Genomic DNA, 21,629 nt, shown 5'->3' with positions numbered 1-21,629 from the left:
ATGTAGATTTTTGTGTTTTTTCTTTTCATAATTTTTTTGCCTGATGTTAGAAGTTCTGATATTTCAGATAAGTAATATGTGAAAAGTATTCAAAATTTAAAATGTTATTTGTGCTCAAGTACTGGTAGTTATGTTGTGTTTATACTACAAGAGGCTAGATTGATTTAAAGTGTGCACATTAAGCAAAATTGTTTCATTTCATTCATGTATTTATATTCTAATCAGGCACACCTCAGCGACCAGACTGCCAGCAGATGTACAACTTGTTTCATGCTAGTGATCCTTCTGCCCTCCGACTGGAACCATTGTTAAATTTTGTGTTTCGCCAAATCCCACCCATCAAAATAGCTCGATATAACAAGTTTCCTATGGGAGATGGAGAATCTATTCAGATAGGTATGTAAATGATTTGAGAAGCACCATGAGAAAACCAACATAGTGCGTTTGTGACCAGCATGGATCCAGACCAGCCTGCGCATCCGCGCAGTATGGTCAGGATACATGCTGTTCATTTTCAAAGCCTATTGCAATTAGAGAAACTGTTAGCGAAATGCTTGGATCCTGACCAGACTGCGCAGATGCGCAGGCTGGTCTGGATCCATGCTGGTCGCAAATGCACTACTTTGGTTTTCTCATGGTGCAGCTCATTTGTGGTTTTGTGTAAGATGTATTCTTGAGTCACCTACTAGTTGGAAACCTTTTTCTGGGACTATAGGTTTGCTCCTCATCCGTCTGTCGGTTAAGTTTTTTTATTGCATAACATCAGAAATCAATTTCAAAGATTTATCCTCAAGTATTCGCTTAGCAAATCTGTACTCTACTAATGACTGGCCAGTAGAGCAAGCTATTGACCAGCGATTAATATACCGAGTAATGTAATAAAACTGATTATTGATCGCCGTTGTAGAAGAGTGGACTTAGAGGTCCAGTGTTAACACTCATTGTCTGACTACGATACCAGGGGCCATGAGTTTGAGCCCCCACTGCTCCAACTAAATTACTAATGTTGAGGTGAGACACCCTTGTATGGGTGCTTTACACCTGATATACAAAAGAAGCAGTGAAGCTTCAGGGTTCGAATTTAAGCTCACCTCGCGAAATGCGAGTGCAAATTTCAAACTGTGAGGTGAGATTTCAGACACCAGCATTTTTTTGCGAGTGAAAATTTTTGGCCGAATAATGTGCATTTCTAACGGTCGTCTCGATCTTACACTGTTCTTTCTTTAACAACTCGCTGAATTGCAGCGCATTGTCATTTGCAGAACGAATTTCGGAGCACTCTTTCATCTTTCGTCGTAAACGGAAGTTTACACTCGATACGTCCCGTGCGCATGTCTTTTCAACTGCTGACAAGTACCTGCGCTAATTTTGATGACGTTTACCGCATCCGGTGGGTTTTTTGGTAATCTATAATTAAGTTACTATTTACATAGCGCAGATACGATTGGCTTGACTCGTCACGTGGATGTTTGTGTTAATGTTGTAATAAAGTGACAAGTCGCGGAAAATGCAAGTTGTTTTTTCATTTAGCAAGTTAAAAAAAATACCACTTGCGAAAATGCAAGTAGAAAATCTGGCTAAATTCGAACCCTGAAGCTTTTGAAATTGAAGCATCTAAAGATAGATACTAGAACCTGTTGTTATAAAGACCCTCTGAATAGCAGATACCTGTGTACACCTGCGGGTAGTGTTTTACTAGCTTGATCAATCTCTGTATATTAGTCTGTTCAAAACATTCACCCCTGTAGAAAAAGAAATTTTGCTTTTCTACACAGACTATATATGACATATCTGAAAAGTAAGTTTTGTGTTCAGAAATATTGCATCAGTTCAATATTTATAGGTTATTAGCTTTGTATCAGGAAATATGCACAAGTTCTTCAGTGGAAATATTGCGTGACTTTAGGAGCACAATATTCTTCCGCTGAAGAATGAATGCATATTTCCCGATGCAAAGATAATAACCTTTTTATTACATATGCATCTACATGTATAAATATAATGTGAATACCATAAATTTGTTCTATAGCCTGAATAGGATTGACAATACTAAACTAAATAGAAAAAAATAGTGCAACAACAGGCACTGAATTATGTCACGCACCCGATATGAAATTCAGGCATCAGTATATGGAAAAATATTGACGTTTCCGGTACCAGTGTAACTTAACGGGAAATAGAAACGAGTATGTAATATTATTAGTTATTGGCAGTATGACTGTAAGAACACAATCATATTTTTATCCCTACTGGACTCGTGCACCAAGATATCACGAGGGAATCTGTAGATGCTTTAATAGGAAACAGTATATGGTAAAGCTGTTCTAGCTGCTTACTTAGCTAAATAGGGAGAGCACAGATCTATGGATCAGGGGGTGGTGAGTTTGATCCCCAGGCGGGGCTTATGTTGTGACGATTTGATAAAAGACATTGTGTGTGAAATCATTCGTCCTTCACCTCTGATTCACGTGGAGAAGTTGGCAGTTACTTGCTGAGAGCAGGTTAGTACTGGTACAGAATCCAGGAACACTGGTTAGGTTAACTGCCTGCCGTTGCATAACTGAAATACCCTTTGAAAAACAGCGTTAAGCCCAACACAAACAAAACAAAATGTAAAAAGCTATATCAATGATGTTGATTCTTAAACTTGCTTGTATTTTGCCTTGGCTTTAACCCCTACCCTGCTAAATTTCTGTAATGAACTTGTCAATCTTCCAATTTGAACAGTACCATTAACTGTTAAAAGGGGTATTTACTAAAACGATACTGACTGAATGGCGAACATCGCAGATCGTGATCTACACTGGTCAGAACCAATCCCAATCTTGTCCAGCATGGTAAGAGTAAATACCTGTACATTTCACAATGGAATATGAATATGTAAAAAGTGTGTCAAGGGCATGTAATTTCCTTGTTAACACATGTTTATTCTCCTGTCAAACTGATCCTTTTTAAACGGCAATTACGTCAGTTTTGTACTGGAATAATTATATGGACTAGTTTTATTTACTTGTTGGCTAGACCATTATTATATGGCATTTTTATGTGGCTAGGTCTTCAAGTTTTGTTGTAGCTATTTCTTGCCCTGCTGCAAGGGGCAAAACATTTATGTAAATTATTCACATTTCGTTACAATGTATTTATTTTTGGTTTATAGATGCCTATGAAACATGTAAGTTGATAGTTGACTGGCTTTTACATGTGCAGTTGAAATGCAAATATCAGTAATTCTTGAATGTGGTATTTACAAACTGTGAAATTGTTAATTTTTGTATGCTGGGGTTTGTGTGGGGAGTGGCGTTGGGGGTGGAGCTAATTTTCATGAAAGTCGTGAATGTGTCAGTCAAGGAAATTAACCTTAGCCTGTTAAATTTCTTTAATGAACTTGTCCATCTTTCAATTTGGACAGTACCATTAACTGTTAAAAGGGGTGCTTACCAAAAAGATACTGACTGAATGGCGAACAGTGCAGGTCATGATCAGACTGCAAGGTTGTGCAGGCTGATCATGCAGTCTGATCATGATCTGCACTGGTCGCAAAGGCAAAATCAATCGTGTCCAGCATGATAAGGGTTATTTCCCAGGAAACAAAGAAAAATCCTAATATATATTTTCTTCTTAAGCTTGGAAATCTACAGGTTGAAGCCCCAATGAAATAACTGTCTTTGCCAAAACCATGAAATTTTGTGCAAACAAAATTAAATGAGTTTTCAGTAAAGCTGAATAATGGTTTCAGTGTTAGTTAACCTTTACCCTGCTAAATTACTATAATGGACTGGTCCATCATTCAATTTGGGCAGTACCATTTATAATTCAAAGGGGTGTTTATATAAATTTACTGACTGAATAGTGAAGAGTGCAGACCATGATTGGACTGCACAGATGAATCACTTGCCGCCAGCAGGCTAAAGGTTAATGAGAAACATGTTGCCACCTACGTGAATGAGTACTGTATTATTTGCTGTAAGAACAACATTTGTCTCAGTACTTGAGAACCACTTAAACCAGTGTCTTCAGACTTGATAGCTGATTAGGCTTATGAAGTAGATGACCCCTGTTGTGGGGGTTAGTAGGTCAAGGTCATAGTGATCAGAGAACTAAAAATGGGACAACCCATCATGGGGGGCATACATGTTTTACAAACAGCTCTTATTTCATCTGGTTTGTTAGGAGTGTAGCCTTCATTTTGTTGAGATGGGTTTCACAAATTCAATTTTTTTATTAATACCTTATTTTAATTTCATGGACATGAAAGTCCATGGTTCTAACCTGAACAGCTGTATTGTAGGGATATAATTTGTGGGTCTCAACTTTTGATGAATTCATGAAACTTTTATTTATGATTTGGATTTAATTTTTTTGATTGATACAACCATTAAATCCACTGTAGGAATATCTTGGATTGATTGTGAAACTATCATGTTCTGTTCTTTATTTATAAAATACAAATGAACAGATACAGAATTATATTTTCACAACCAACACTTATGTTTATGTTATGTTTTAAATGTTTCATAATCATCACATGTCAATTTGTCTACGACAGCCGTTGCATTATAACTGAATGTTTGCTGTATAATTCTTATAGTTGAGACTGTGTGTCACTACATTCACATGTTCCTCGACCAGCTTGTCGATCAGGCTGGGACTGGATCCCAGCTTCTGGTCTCGTTACAACGTCAAGCCAGTGTCACAAGCACGTGCAGCCAGCTAACGGCCATGTCTGCTCACGGGAACACGTTTTCTAACATTGCAAATGGTATTGAATGCGTCTTAATGCATGTGCGCTGAAAAAATACCTGCTTTACGTGTATCCAACGTAACTATGCCCTCAGTTTTGTTTTGCTGCCTTTTTCATTCGTCATGGCTCTGGTGATCCTAGTGCGCGTTTAAGCTAGCCACATTGTTAGCTTTAAGAGTTGTAGCCGTACTTTACGTGTTGTCTTTAATGTTTGTAAAAGCATTTGAGGGCAGATGTGTGAAACCAACATTAGGACTTTGCGACCAGCAACAATCTAAATCAGTGCACATCCATACTGTTTTGTTTATTTCCACATCCATACTGTTTTGTTTATTCCCACATCCATGCAGTTTGTTTATTCCACATCCATACTGTTTATTCCCACATCCATACTGTTTTGTTTATTCCCACATCCATACAGTTTGTTTATTCCCACATCCATACTGTTTATTCAAACATCCATACCTTTTATTCCCACATCCATACTGTTTATTCCCACATCCATACTGTTTGTTTATTTCCACATCCATACTGTTTTGTTTATTCCCACATCCATGCAGTTTGTTTATTCCACATCCATACTGTTTATTCCCACATCCATACTGTTTTGTTTATTCCCACATCCATACAGTTTGTTTATTCCCACATCCATACTGTTTATTCAAACATCCATACCTTTTATTCCCACATCCATACTGTTTATTCCCACATCCATACTGTTTGTTTATTTCCACATCCATACTGTTTTGTTTATTCCCACATCCATGCATTTGTTTATTCCACATCCATACTGTTATGTCCACATTTCATACTGTTTTGTTTATTCCCAATCCATACAGTTTGTTTATTCCATCATCCATACTGTTTATTCCCACATCCATACTGTTTTGTTTATTCCCACATCCATACAGTTTGTTTATTCCACATCCATACTGTTTATTCCCACATCCATACTGTTTTGTTTATTCCCACATCCATACAGTTTGTTTATTCCCACATCCATACTGTTTATTCAAACATCCATACCTTTTATTCCCACATCCATACTGTTTATTCCCACATCCATACAGTTTGTTTATTCCCACATCCATACTGTTTATTCAAACATCCATACTGTTCTGTTTATTCCCACATCCATACAGTTTGTTTATTCCCACATCCATACTGTTTATTCAAACATCCATACCTTTTATTCCCACATCCATACTGTTTATTCCCACATCCATACTGTTTGTTTATTCCCACATCCATACTGTTTGTTTCCCACATCCATACTGTTTGTTTATTCCCACATCTGGTGATCAGCAACAATCTAAATCAGTGCACATCCATACTGTTTTGTTTATTCCGACATCCATACTGTTTTGTTTATTCCACATCCATACAGTTTGTTTATTCTCACATCCATACTGTTTATTCCCACATCCATACTGTTTGTTTATTCCCACATCCATACTGTATGTTTATTCCCACATTCATACTGTTTATTCCCACATCCATACTGTTTGTTTATTCCCACATTCGTACTATTTGTTTATTCCTCACATCCATACTGTTTGTTTATTCCCACATCCATACTGTTTATTCCCACATCCATACTGTTTGTTTATTCCCACATTCATACTGTTTGTTTATTCCCACATCCATACTGTGTGTTTATTCCCACATCCATACTGTGTGTTTATTTCCACATCCATACTGTTTGTTTATTCCCACACCCATACTGTTTATTTCCACATACATACTGTATATTTATCAGTTTTCGCATTTGTGTGCAACTGATAAGCTAACAGAATGGGTCAGGATCAGACAGCATGGATGTGCAGGCTGATCTAGATCCATGTGACTGGTGACAAAACCCTAATGTTGGTTTTCACACAGCCATGCTTAGGTGTAGTCACTGATAAGGGAATTGAAAAGATGTAAGGCTTTCACCAATTTTGAAAAAAAAATCACTTTTGAAGTGCCAGGGCAGCATGTTTATGGGTATTCTAAATACCATATTATCACCATCTTTTCAAGAGAATTTATACAGTGCATGCCCTGTTTCTTGACTCGACTTTTCTAGTATTATTATAGAATATGCTTTACTTTTTAGCCCACCTGAGCACAGAGTGCTCTTGGTGAGCTTTGAGGATCATTGGATGTCCATTTTTTTGTCAGACTGTTGTAGTCTACAATTTTTTTAAAGAACATCTCCTAAACCTCTCCTCCAATTTCAACCAAACTTCACAGGAATGTTCCTTTGATGGTCCCCTCTCAGATTCCTTCAGATAAAGGTAATCCAGAATTCTTTTTAAAATGGCAACTAAAAAGAAGACCTTTTAAAAATCTCAGAAACGACAGGCCTGATTTTGAAATTATTTCACAGAAATGTTCCTTGTGTGACTTTCTACGGAATTCATTCATACCATTCTGTGTTGTTAAAGATTACACTGAGGCAGGAATTTGAAACTGCTGGCCCAACTTCAAAATAATTTGTAAAAAAACCCAACAAACATAGCTGCCTAGGGGCAGGGCTTACAGAAAAAATTAAAAACATTCTCCTTTGAAACTGCTGGCTCAAATTGAAAACACTTTACAGCAGTATTCCTGAATTCCTTCAAATTATTCTGTTTTATTAAAAAAAACCATTGCTGCCAGTGGTGAGGACAAGTTTTCTGTCTATTGCCATTGGAAAACTTTGAGAATCTTCTTCTTTTAACTAACTGGCCTGAATTTATAGTCATTTCTTAGTATTGTTCCCTGTTCCAAAATTATTCAATTCAGTTGTGAATTTAAGGTGAGCAACCTCGGACCATCGTGACCTTGTTTTAGTCTTCACTTTAAAAATTATTTTTAGGGAGTTCTGCTTTGTTTTAGTACGTTTCGTTTATTTCTGTATTCTATTTGAAATAAGTTATGTACATGTATTAAACTTTTATTTTGTTAAAGTATTTGAGCCGTGCCACGGGAAAACCAACATAGTGGGTATGCGACCAGCATGGATCCAGACCAGCCTGCGCATCCGCGCAGTCTGGTCAGGATCCATGCTGTTCGCTAATAAGTTCTCCAATTCCAATAGGCTTTAAAAGCGAACAGCATGGAGCCTGACCAGACTGCGCCGATGCGCAGGCTGGTCTGGATCCATGCTGGTCGCATACCCACTATGTTGGTTTTCTCGTGGCACGGCTCATTTCTATTTGACCATGTTTTTTTTTTTCTGAATGCCTAATTTATCCAACTCGTTTGTTATATTCTTATGTCAGTGTGATGCTAAACAGAACAGAAACAAAAAAGAACAAAGTTGTTTTATCCAGATTTCTTGTGTCACAGTGAATTAAGGTTGTTCTGTGTACATTCAAAATAGAAACATATCTTCAGATAGAATTTTATTAAACCTCTGTATTTTGAAAAACAAAGTTTGGCAAGTAAAAAAGATAGGGTCATGTCCTAGAATTAATGCTAGACTGATTTGAAAAATACGGATGTCAAACAAGATTTTATGATAGCAGTCTGCTATGGAAGACTAGTGGTTCTTCACAGATACCCATCCATGATACAATAATGCCAACTGATTGCACGTCCCCTTAGCTCAATGGAGAGAATGCAGATCTACAAATGGCGGGGCCATGAGTTCGATCCCTGGGTGGGGCATATTTTGCCCATGAAGAGTTGATAAAAGACATTGTGTCAGAAATCATTTGTCCTCCATGTCTGACTCATGTGGGGCAGTTGTACTGGTACAGAAAACCAGGAACACTGAATAGCCTACCATTACATAACTGAAATACTGTTGAAAAACAGCATTAAACCCCAGACAAACCAAAATAATACAGGGCTTGAGGTGCAAGTGGTTTGCAGCCAGTCACCTTAACCACTTGACCTTTGAGGCCCCCTACAAGCTTAATTCCGCAGCAGTTTTTATGTCTGTAAGTTGTATACTATGTTCTGTCCTTGTAATTTTTGTATGTGTTGATGTGTTGTGTTGTGTTGTGTTAATGTGTTTAATAGCAGTGTTTTACACGTTAATACAGAAAACTTACATAATGTATTCTGGAACAGATTTTACGCCAGCCTATTTTGGTATCTGGTTTAAGCATTGTTTTAGTTATAAAGCACATTCTATAAAGGTAACAGCACAATAAGAATAATTCGGGATTTAGGGTTTTTTTGCTTCCTTGCAAAAGTTGCAATTTTGTTTTTGATTTATTCTTATTTGTAAAACTTTGAAAACACTTTTCATATACAATATAATATATATATACTTTGCCAGAACAACATTGCTTGTGCTTTTGAGTTTATGTGATTTAATTGGTTTCTGTTTGGCACTAGGAGAAAAGTAAAATTTACCTGTGAATCTGAACAACAAATTTATGTTATCCTTAAACTCCACTGACTGTCTAATCTCTTCATAGTTAAATGCATGAAAGTGAAAATTGCAATTTTTTTTTTTCAATAGTATTCTGATGAATTTTGCCAGTCATCTATCCAAGGGCCTATTGCTCTGCATGGAAATGTTTGAAACTCGGGACTTTTCTATGCATTCTTTTTTGTAGGATTTGTTTGGCATTGATACTTCCCATAACTTTTGCTTAGGAAATACAACATTATAACAGAAACCTTTTCATTTCTGTTCAGGTATTTTACATAAAACTAGAGATTATAAGGAAATAACAATGCATAACTTTCACTGAGTGGCAGTTTTCTATCGAAATTTATAGACTTTGTCTGCCAGTTAACAACACAATGAAGAAATCTTATAATAAAAGAAGATAATGTTTATCTGGGTACATTGTAAAATGAAACAATCAATGATAAAAGTGAAAACAGGCATTTACAATTAAGATTGATGTTTTTGTGTATCATTTTAAAAGGGTATCAGACCCTAAATTGATTTGCCAGACAGAATATATTAGTTTAAGGTTCACTGAAAACAATATAGTGCTTATTTTATTCGTCACTGTTCACATCTAACACATGCACATGTCTGTGCATTGAGTTAACTGTAAAAAGGTTCTAGAATTAATAATGATGTTATAATGATTTTATTGATCATTTATATATATTTACAGTAAGCAGTCAGTGGTGGGGAAGTAAAAGGTTGGATTACATGTTGTACTGTCCAGAGGTTCTGCATTCATTCCCAGTACGGGCACTGCCGCCATTGTTTCATGCAAGTTTCTGGGAGTCTACAGATGTCGTATCATTTGTTTTAAGACAGGTAAGGTAATCTTAAAGGTGATACATCGGGCGTAATAATTTCACAAAGGTGCAGCCTGAGTGCGATTATTTGTATGATGTATTACCACCTGAGTGTATAAATAGTGTTAAAACACTCTTGCTATAAATTATTTCAATTCTAATATGCCCTTAATCTAAAACAGTAGATAAAATATAGAAGAGCTCTTTCTTGGTTGCAACAAAAACTTTGACGTCACCGCACGTTAACGTGACGTCATTCTAGTGTAAGAGTGTTTTAACAGAGACAAGCATATTAGAATGCTGCTTATATACTTTTGCTTCCGTTAATACTGAACCAAATTACAATCTAGCATGTCTGTAATGACCATTCATTGGAAATTAATAACCTGGTCTTTCTTAAAAGGTAGGTTTTGTAGAAGTGGTCTTGATTTGCACAAGTCTGACTATACTGTGACTACGAACTATAAATGACAGTATGCTGAGTGACATAAAAGGTTGATTAACATTACGCAGTTTTCATATGTTTCTTGGATCCTGCATTTTCGTTATGCCCCCTTAAGGGAGGAAAATAGTAGTCCCACTGCCCATTAGCTTGTCTGTCTGTATGTCCTGACACATTCAGCTCTAACTTTATAAAACAGTTGAAGGTAAATTTTACACAAGTTTTAAGCATGATGAGATGTCCAGAATTCCAAGGTCAAGGTCACAGGTGAAACAGCAGGCAAGGATATTAGTGACTTTTATTGTTCAAGCATAAATCCGAATATATAAGCTTATGTCCAAATTTTTTTATCACCATGAAATAAGTCTTGTTTATCATTTTCATCATTCTGAATGTAACCATTTAATTCTTCACTTTTATATGAGCAGGTTCTTCAGCAAGATTTTGGAATGTCATTTGAAGAAGATCTCACGTCACAGACGATGTCTGCTGCGGCAGCAGAAGGACAGCCCAAGGAGAAATGGCAGAAGAGAAGAACTATGTACAAAGTCAGGGTTAGTAACACAATTTTACTGTTATGATGAATACTGAAATACTTGTGTGTCGCGGCCTGCCCGCTTCCCTCAACAGGGAGAGCGCAGATCAATGGATGGCAGAGTTGCGAGTTCTTCGTGATGATTTGATATAAGACACTGTGTCTAAAATCTAAGTACTCCACCTCTGATTCATGTGTGGAAGTTGGCAGTTACTTGTGGAGAACAGGTTTGTACTGGTACCGAATCCACGAACACTTGTTAGGTTAACTGCCAGCTGTGATATAACTGAAATACTGTTGAAAAATGGTGTTAAACCCAAAACAAACGAACAAACCAAACTTGTGTGTTGAAATTTTTGTGAAAAGAGCATTTGCCTGATGAAATGGCTTGGAAATACCAGAGAAGTGGAATATCATAATATGCTTTTGGGAGAGGGGCTTTGTAAGTTTGTTTTTGTTTCTAATATCTCTTGTATCTGTGAGTCTTCTGCCATACAATAAATGTAATTATGTCTCCCACCACACAGTGTTGTGGGAGACACATTTATTTACTCCTGTCTGTGTGTGTGTGTGTGTGTGTGTGTGTGTGTGTGTGTGTGTGTGTGTGTGTGTGTCTGTCACAAATCTTGTCCGCACTCTAAGTAGAATATTTCTCATCTGATCTTTACCAAACTTGAACGAATGTGTCTGCCAATAAGTCCTCGGCCAAGTTCAATAACTAGCCAAATTGACCCAGGCACTTCAGAATTATGGCCCTTGAAACATATTTTTGATAATCAAAGCACTGAAAGTCTGATAAGGCAGTTGTGTGAGACATTTGCTTTTCTCAAAAGCAGCTCTAGTTGACGCAGAGTTTCCAAAATAAATCTGATAAACTAAATACTAGTACTAGTTGGCTAGCTATTGATCTAGCCACTAATTCAATTCACATCACCAAACTACTACAAACATATTCCTGTTTTCAGGGTAAGATTCTGGTAGTTGACTTTTAATTGTAATGACTGTAATTAAATTTTGAATGTTTGTACTGCAGAACCTACAGCCAAACCATAGAGGAAATGATGTGTTGGTGCTAGAGGACCGTCAACAAGTACTGTCAGCAAAGTTTATGTATGGACCACTAGATATGACATCGCTGTCTGGAGAGAAGGTACTAGTTTTGTTTTACATTAATTTTCACCCTCTTGGCATATATATACGCCAGATTTATATAGCGCCCTTTTCATGATCAATTCCACATTCAAAGGCGCTTTACATAGTTCAAATGCAGCCACACAGGGTGCATAATTCATCCTCTACTAGTATAGACACAGAGTGATCTGACCAGAGGGACAGAGTGAGACAAAGCCCCCATGACAGAGAGATCAGAAATCAGATACAGGCTTGTCCGGCTAACTTAGCCTAGCTCGTTGTGAATAGACAGCCTGGTTCTTTAACGTGCCCAGTGTATAGCACTGATACATGCAAGGATTGCCTAGGTTCCTGACCAGTACACATCTAGTTGGGTGGGAAACATTGAAAAGCGTTTCTGAAAATTCTCGAGAAGCTGCTGGGGATCGAATCCCCGGCCTCAGGATTGGAAGGCCAGTGTGCAAATCTCTGAGCTATCTGTCCACCTTAACATATACCTTAGCATATACTGCAAATTCATTAATAGTTGTGGCAGACTTACATTTGTGGATTCATTCTTGTGTTAATCCACAAAATTTATGCAAAGGAATGAAGAAAATTCTTGATTGTTTTTACTTTAAAATTTGAAATCTGTGAAACTGCAGTGGTTGATAAACCAGGAAATTTTATGCCCAAAAAACAAAATAATTTCACAGGAAGACCTGTAAAAATTGTGTTTTTTTTTATATACAAAGTAACTGAAGTATTGTAAAATATATTGCAAAGTTACAATTTCCTATTATACAAATAGTCCAAAAATAATGCTTTCTTTATCAACCAATTCCTAGAAATTACCTAGCATTTGTTGTTGAAAATTTTTTTTGAAAGTAATCTTGGGTATGTTTCAATTTTCATCATTTTTAGCTCGACTATTCGAAGAATAGGGGAGCTATCCAACTCGCCCCGGCGTCGGTGTGAGCGTTAGCGTTAGCATGAGTGTCACAAATGTTAAAGTTTGCGTACCACCCCAAATATTTTCAAAGTCCATTGAGATATTGCTTTCATATTTTGCATACTTGTTTACCATCATGACCCTAGTCTGTAAAAAGAAGGAGGCAACTCTATCAAGCATTTTGACTGAATTATGGCCCCTTTTCGACTTAGAATAAATGTTAAGGTTTCGATGGAGGACTTGAGAAACAAAAATCAAACAACACCAAATCATAGAAAGAAAGAGTTGTTTGACATGAAAATTGAACAGCATGTAAAACATGTATATTACTTTACGAAACAAGTGTCAGTATACTGATATAAACATTGAATTCCGGAAAAGGGCTGCCTAAAGGGGCTCCACTTCCGGACAGTTAAACGCCTTTAAAAACTCACCATTTTCAAAGAACTGTTACACATGTTTGTTTTGATGCATTTGCAATAGCGTGCGAGTGGTGAAATTTCACGTAACAAGGTGGAACATAGTTTTCAGCAATTGTTTATCTTTTTTTCTTTACAAATGGCATTCATTTTCAAAGGGAGACAACTTTTTCTCAAAGATTACTTAAAATAATCGGAAAAAGTTGTTTCCCTTTGAAAATGAATGCCATTTGTACTTAAAATAATCAGGAACAGTTGTCTCCCTTTGAAAATGAATGCCATTTGTAAAGAAATAAAGATAAACAATTGCTGAAAACTGTGTTCCACCTTGTTATTCGAAATTTCACCACTCGCACGCTATTGCAAATGCATCAAAACGAACATGTGTAACAGTTCTTTGAAAATGGTGAGTTTTTAAAGGCGTTTAACTGTCCGGAAGTGGAGCCCCTTTAGGCAGCCCTTTTCCGGAATTCAATGTTTATATCAGTATACTGACACTTGTTTCGTAAAGTAATATACATGTTTTACATGCTGTTCAATTTTCATGTCAAACAACTCTTTCTTTCTATGATTTGGTGTTGTTTGATTTTTGTTTCTCAATGCCTCCATCGAAACCTTAAAGTTTGCGTACCACCCCAAATATTTTCAAAGTCCATTGAGATATTGCTTTCATATTTTGCATACTTGTTTACCATCATGACCCCAGTCTGTGAAAAGGAGGAGGCAACTCTATCAAGCATTTTGACTGAATTATGGCCCCTTTTCAACTTAGAATAAATGTTAAAGTTTGCATACCACCCCAAATATTTTCAAAGTCCATTGAGATATTGCTTTCATATTTTGCATACTTGTTTACTATCATGGCCCCAGTCTGTAAAAAGAGGAGGCAACTCCATCAAGCATTTTGACTGAATTGTGGCCCCTTTTCGACTTAGAATATGCTTATTGTAATGTTATATTTTTACTATTAGCTTATATTATACTATCAAGCACTGAGAATAGTCGAGCGCGCTGTCCACTGACAGCTCTTGTCTTTAAGGCCATATTCAAGGTATGAAGATTTCATGGTATGTAATAGTTTATCATTCTTTTTTACAGACAGACATACATGTGATGTCCGCCTCAGGGGAATGGACGTATATGGGTACGGAGAACACAGACGGTCATGGTCGACTGACATACACAATCCCACCAGAGAAACGACTTAGTCAAGGAATACATCCTGTCAAAATGGTTGTACGGTAAGTAGAGATAGTGTAGTAATACAACAAAATAATTTGCTGAGATGGCAACTGAGTGTTTAAACAAATACATATATGTTCAGGATAATTTGCAACAGTATTTATTTATTAAAGGCAAAGTAAGTACATGTATTTTACTCACTCATTACAACAGTTGCATAGCATTTGATATGAGTAAGCTCTCTCAGGATTGTGCCTTGATATCAACATTCCATTACACATCATAATGCACTAGTGTCTGTTGTTTTGTTCGCGAGGTTTAATATTCGCAAAATTGTAAAAAATGGTATCCTACTTGAATATGAATTACTGTAAAATCATTTAATTTCGTGGGCATAAAATTTCGAGGTTTTGGTCAAAACGACAATTTCGTGGGGATATGAATTCATGGATTTCAACTTTTGTACATAAAATGAATGGGAATTTTACTTGTTCGTTGGGATTAAATTTCCTGGATTAACTCAATCACAAAATCCACAAAAATTAGCCTCCCACAAATATTAACGATTTCACAGTATACTAATTGCAAATATTTACACCAGGATTAATTTTCGCAAGATGTACGGCCTCGCAAATATAGCAAAAATTAAACCCTTGCGAAAATTTCTGCTTTTACAGTATTTTACACATACATTTGAAAACTTATATTTACAGGGTAGATCATACAACAACAGATTTATTTTTAGCAGTGCTACCTCCACGTACAGAGACAGTTATATTCAGTATTGATGGCTCTTTCACTGCCAGTGTTTCTATAATGGGTAAAGATCCAAAGGTTAAACCAGGAGCTGTTGATGTAGTAAGGTACATACTGACTTAACCTTTACCCTGCTAAATTTCAAAAATGGACTGGTCCATCATTCAATTTGGGCAATACCATTTAAGCCTCCTGACTTACACAGCCAGATACTGCCACTCCCTTGGCTGCCTGCTTAATTGGGTTGGCTGTAGTCAAATTCTCAAGTTCCTCTGGATCCACTTTCATTTTTAGAATTCAGCATTAAAGGTACATTGTATGTAAACAAACATAGCCAGGCAAGAATTGTGATCACCAGATTGCTCTGCCTCTGATATTACTAGATTCAATAGAATATGGTCTGTGTCAACAGTATATTACATCATCTAAGGAGATGCATTTTGACAGTAAATATTCTGTTATTGGTGCACTTTGGTGTAACTGGATATACACAGCAAATATAAATCAAACAAAATCTATTTCAGACATTGGCAAGAGCTAGGGTATCTAATTCTATATGTGACAGCTAGACCTGACATGCAGCATAATAAGGTTGTAGGTTGGCTGGCCCAGCACAACTTTCCACATGGCATGGTTGCTTTCATGGACGGCTTCTCTAAAGACCCTCTACGACAGAAGTTCAACTATCTTAAAAACATACAGTCAGAGGTATTGTTGAATTTTGAAAAAAAAAAATCATGATAATGCTTAATATTTCAAATTGCCGTCTGCTCAGATTGTGGTTGGAGAAGAAAATATTTCATGCAGTATTGAAACTCATATGAAAGAACATTGGTATATTGACTGGAGGTTTGGAAAGTTTGATTTTTTCACACTAAATTTACTTTAACAAATCTAGATCTTCACTATTCATTTTTTTTTCTGAAATTCATTTCTGTCTGTACACACCAGTACCTGTCACGTTACAAATCAAGAAGTAGAAGTGGATCGAAAAGCTTGGGTTTTTCGGTCTTAAGTGTACATTTAAGTTTAGAACATGTCTGAATACTGCCCAAGATAATTGCCCATTTCCTAACACAAGCTGTCTAAATTGTTATACAGGCAAGTTTGAAGTTCCGAGCAGGTTATGGCTCTAGTAAAGATGTAAATGGATACAGGGACCTGGGATTGTCCAAGGAACAAATCTTCATTGTTGGAAAATCAAACAAGAAACAACAGAATCTTGCTACGGTAAGTGTCCAGATTAGGTCAGGTTGTACAAGAAATGAAGCCAGAGTATAGAAAGTTGTGCAGGACTTTGGGAAACGATCGTCTGAAGAATTTCTGAGAGGAAGCGCATATAACATAAGATACTGAATTAAGAGACTGTAACTCGGTTAATATACCTGATTGTTTTGTTATAAATCGAGCACAGTTTAATAAAAGTGTTTCCTCTTTCTTTTCTCGTTCAATATTGTAAGTACTCCTTTTTTGATTTTTTTCGATGAACTTTAGATCAAATTCGACGAGTAGGTAGCTTCAACTATGTGTCATATTCTGAGAAGTGTCGGATTTGACAAAGTGTCAATTTCGGCAAAGTGTCGTATTAGATGAAGTGTCTTTCGGCGAAGTGTCATAGACTCAGTTTCATCTTGGTGAATTACGATTATTATAAAATGTCATCAGATTGTTTAGATGATGTTTAAATGTAATAAAATTTATCAGAAGTAATCATATACATTTGATAACAGATGCTTGTTGGTGGATTATGATTAATGTGATAAGATTTATTTATAAGTAATAAATTACATTTGATTGCAATTACATGAATGTGATTACTTTTGAATGCAAGTTTCATACAAAGATACTAGGAATGTTATTTATTTTAATACAATTTTATCCACTGCAAGTAGCCTTTATAAAACTTTGAAGACATTAGATTATGTGATTTTGTTCGGAATATCTATGCTCTTGTTTCAAAGTTGAATGGGGGCATGGACTTATATCTTGACTGGGTTATCTGTTAATTCAAAGGGAAATATTTGTGAAGGACTTCTTGTTGGTTGTTAGATGTAATTGCGTCAGACATAGGTAAATGACCATCCATTATTTGTAGATATACCTGAAGATAAAATTTTATCAAGGGACAGTAATTTCCAAAGTTATTGCCCTTTGTTAATGCATAAATAAAACTGCCTTTCATAAACACCATAATTTTGAGGGGGGCACTGCACACATTTTGCTATTTCTTGTGTATCATAGTCAGACTTTCGTAATTCCATTTAATTTAAAAGATTGGTAGTCCTGCCTTGAAGTTTATGATTGGTTACATAATTTGTAACCAATACAAACACAGGGATAAAGCCTATAGAGGAGCCCCTAACATCATATAGTTGCACTAGAAAAACAGTATGAATGTAACAGGTCATTGTAAAGATTTCTGTTTTACATCACTACATGGTATTTGATAGTCAGCTCTGAAACTTCTATAGCAGCTAAACTGCAAACTGAATCATCCCTTCATGTACGTTTATTCGTTAAGGTAAAAGAGCTTTGTGGTTATTGGATTTTATTCATTAAGGTAAAACATGCTCTTTCAGGGTTATTTACAGTTATGTTTCCAAGCAGTTAAGGTTTTGAGCATGAATTTTAATTTGTGAAATTTCCTGATATTATGATAACATGGCAATTATTGTCATTCTGTAATTTGTTTATGGGCTTTCATCATGCAAAACTTTATTGATTTTGTATATTAATTTGCATGTACAGTAGTATGATTCCCTTGAGATAAGTTCATAATTGACATAGACCATGCAATAGCAAGGTGATATAACTGAGAAATCAATAGTATGTCTCTTCCATATGAGAAAAAGGTTTATTGATTTTGTCTGTTTGTGTGTCTGTCTGTGACCACCTTAATAGCTCATTAGATACAGCACAATAAAGCTAATCCTGGGGTCATAGGTTCGAATCACAGAAGAGGCTTTGGTTCTTTGTGATGATAGACCATAAGCAATCTGTGTAAGGTTATTTGTTCTTCACCTCTGACTTTAGTGGGGAAGTCGTTATTCCTTGCTTCTTTTCAGTAGGTTGAGCATGAGTATTTGTAATTGGGAGGTCATAGATTTGAATCTTTGGCAGAATTATGTATCCCACACCACTGTGTAGTGGGAGACATATTGATTTACTCTTGTCTGTCTGTTTGTCCATCTGTTACAAATCTTGTCCGCACTCTAAGTCGAACATTTCTCATCCGATCTTCACCAAACTTGAACGAAATGTGTTTGCCAATAAGTCCTAATCCAAGTTCAATAAGTGGCCAAATCGGCCCAGGCGCTTCAGAATTATGGCCCTGAAATACCGGTATGCCGCTTACTCCAACACTTACTCTTAAACTATCAAAGGTATGTTTTCTATGAGTAAACAGTATATAAAGACAGTATGATGTGGCTGGGTGTGAGCCATGGTAGACATGCTCTCATGTTGGTTAGATATCTTTCCTGACTGGTTTCGTTCAGCAGTTGTGAACTTCTTCAGAGGACTTGACCGTAATGACTAGGCAAGTTTGGTTTGCAGTATATAAAGACAGACTTACTATTCAGATGATAAGGCAGTTGTGGGAGAAATGTGCTTTCCTCAAAAGCAGCTCTACTTTAAGTTTGTTACGAAGCTTGTCTGAATTTACAGTATGTCTTAGGTTCATATGCTCCTTCTGTTGTTCATGTGGGAAGTTTCTTAGTTTCTTGTGATGTTACTTGGGTAAAATTGTGTTAAAACTCTTGAACATTAAAAAAAAAAAGAAAGTTTGTTTGTTTTGTACACATGTAAGATCAAACTTTCATTCACATCTTCAGTTTTCAGACATGGCTATACTGCTCTTGTGTTTTTGTATGTGACAGATATCTCAGTCTTATGTTGGAACAAACAAAAGTTATTTACATATCAAGAATGTTGAGGTAAATAAAATTTTCCATTGTATTGCAGTTTATGACAAGTGGCTATGCTGCACATCTAGAGTTTCTCATGAGCCCTGGGGGTTCTCGACCAGCGAGTGGAAATGCTGTATTCTTATTACGTAAAACTTGCTTCAGTCTTCGGACATCTGAAAAACGTGGATCAAAACATAGGTCATCGAACGCATCAACATTAAGTGGACAGTTGGAAATCCCGGGTGTTTCTCGTCCAGAAAGTGGGGCTGGTCCCCAAACATTGATTACAGTAAGCGATCAGGGAAATACGCTTCTGCAGCCAGTGCAGCCCAGTTTTGGAGCAGCGGTACGAGCTAGGGGTACATCACCACGACCAAAAATGTCCCTTGATGCACATAGATAACTTAAGCTTTATTTCATTGCAGATATATATATATATATATGTATCACATATATCTGTGGGATATTTGACTTCCACTTCAATGATTTTTGCATAATTTTAATGGTGCATAAGTTTTATACTCATTTTTAGCTTACCTGTCACAAAGTGACAAGGTGAGCTTTTGTGATCGCGCAGCGTCGGTCGTCCGTCCGTCAGTGCGTCCGTGCGTAAACTTTTGCTTGTGACCACTCTAGAGGTCACATTTTTCATGGGATCTTTATGAAAGTTGGTCAGAATGTTCATCTTGATGATATCTAGGTCAAGTTCGAAACTGGGTCACGTGCCATCAAAAACTAGGTCAGTAGGTCTAAAAATAGAAAAACCTTGTGACCTCTCTAGAGGCCATATATTTCACAAGATCTTCATGAAAATTGGTCAGAATGTTCACCTTGATGATATCTAGGTCAAGTTCGAAACTGGGTCAAGTGGGGACAAAAACTAGGTCAGTAGGTCTAAAAATAGAAAAACCTTGTGACCTCTCTAGAGGCCATATATTTAAAAGATCTTCATGAAAATTGGTCAGAACGTTTATCTTGATGATATCTAGGTCAAGTTCGAAACTGGGTCACGTGCCGTCAAAAACTAGGTCAGTAGGTCAAATAATAGAAAAACCTTGTGACCTCTCTAAAGGCCATATCTTTCATAGGATCTGTATGAAAGTTGGTCTGAGTGTTCATCTTGATGATATCTAGGTCAAGTTCGAAACTGGGTCACGTGGGGTCAAAAACTAGGTCAGTAGGTCTAAAAATAGAAAAACCTTGTGACCTCTCTAGAGGCCATATATTTCATGAGATCTTCATGAAAATTGGTCAGAATGTTCATCTTGATGATATCTAGGTCAATTTCGAAAGTGGGTCACGTGCCTTCAAAAACTAGGTCAGTAGGTCAAATAATAGAAAAACCTTGTGACCTCTCTAGAGGCCATATTTTTCATGGGATCTGTATGAAAATTGGTCAGAACGTTTATCTTGATGATATCTAGGTCAAGTTCGAAACTGGGTCACGTGCCGTCAAAAACTAGGTCAGTAGGTCAAATAATAGAAAAACCTTGTGACCTCTCTAAAGGCCATATCTTTCATAGGATCTGTATGAAAGTTGGTCTGAGTGTTCATCTTGATGATATCTAGGTCAAGTTCGAAACTGGGTCACGTGGGGTCAAAAACTAGGTCAGTAGGTCTAAAAATAGAAAAACCTTGTGACCTCTCTAGAGGCCATATATTTCATGAGATCTTCATGAAAATTGGTCAGAATGTTCATCTTGATGATATCTAGGTCAATTTCGAAAGTGGGTCACGTGCCTTCAAAAACTAGGTCAGTAGGTCAAATAATAGAAAAACCTTGTGACCTCTCTAGAGGCCATATTTTTCATGGGATCTGTATGAAAGTTGGTCTGAATGTTCATCTTGATGATATCTAGGTCAAATTCGAAAGTGGGTCACATGCCTTCAAAAACTAGGTCAGTAGGTCAAATAATAGAAAAACCTTGTGACCTCTCTAAAGGCCATATTTTTCATGGGATCTGTATGAAAATTGGTCTTAATGTTCATCTTGATGATATCTAGGTCACGTTCGAAACTGGGTCAACTGCGGTCAAAAACTAGGTCAGTAGTCTAAAAATAGAAAAACCTTGTTACCTCTCTAGAGGCCATACTTGTGAATGGATCTTCATGAAAATTGTCAGAATGTTCACCTTGATGATATCTAGGTCAAGTTCGAAACTGGGTCACGTGCCTTAAAAAACTAGGTCAGTAGGTCAAATAATAAAAAAAACCTTGTGACCTCTCTAGAGGCCATACTTTTCATGGGATCTGTATGAAAGTTGGTCTGAATGTTCATCTTGATGATATCTAGGTCAAGTTTGAAACTGGTCAACTGCGGTAAAAAACTAGGTCAGTAGGTCTAAAATTATTACAATCTTTTGACCTCTCTAGAGGCCATATTTTTCAATGGATCTTCAT

General features: G+C 36.6%; 1 protein-coding gene across 8 annotated transcripts in view; it reads left to right on the top strand.

Annotated features, from left to right (window-relative positions):
- The window catches only part of LOC123534606 (membrane-associated phosphatidylinositol transfer protein 2-like), an 86,010-nt gene extending 64,740 nt beyond the window's left edge, over positions 1-21,270 (top strand). For 5 of the 8 annotated variants that reach the window (XM_053519048.1, XM_053519047.1, XM_053519049.1 and 2 more), the window contains 10 exons: positions 226-396; positions 4,589-4,759; positions 9,796-9,944; positions 10,796-10,921; positions 11,936-12,052; positions 14,482-14,624; positions 15,279-15,428; positions 15,846-16,029; positions 16,423-16,551; positions 19,285-21,269. In XM_053519048.1, the coding sequence (XP_053375023.1) occupies positions 226-396; positions 4,589-4,759; positions 9,796-9,944; positions 10,796-10,921; positions 11,936-12,052; positions 14,482-14,624; positions 15,279-15,428; positions 15,846-16,029; positions 16,423-16,551; positions 19,285-19,632 (1,688 nt within the window). In that variant the 3' untranslated portion in view covers positions 19,633-21,269. Of the gene's footprint in view, positions 1-225; positions 397-3,157; positions 3,173-4,588; positions 4,760-9,795; positions 9,945-10,795; positions 10,922-11,935; positions 12,053-14,481; positions 14,625-15,278; positions 15,429-15,845; positions 16,030-16,422; positions 16,552-19,284 lie in introns of all 8 variants that reach the window. The other 3 variants (XM_053519053.1, XM_053519052.1, XM_053519054.1) reach the window with 3 other exon arrangements.
- Positions 21,271-21,629: the final 359 nt, after the last annotated feature.

This window comes from Mercenaria mercenaria, chromosome 12 (assembly GCF_021730395.1).
Source record: "Mercenaria mercenaria strain notata chromosome 12, MADL_Memer_1, whole genome shotgun sequence".
In the NCBI taxonomy this organism is placed as follows: Eukaryota; Metazoa; Mollusca; class Bivalvia; order Venerida; family Veneridae; genus Mercenaria; species Mercenaria mercenaria.
Note: the sequence above shows the minus strand (reverse complement) of the source record. Positions and strands in the feature narration are given on the sequence as shown.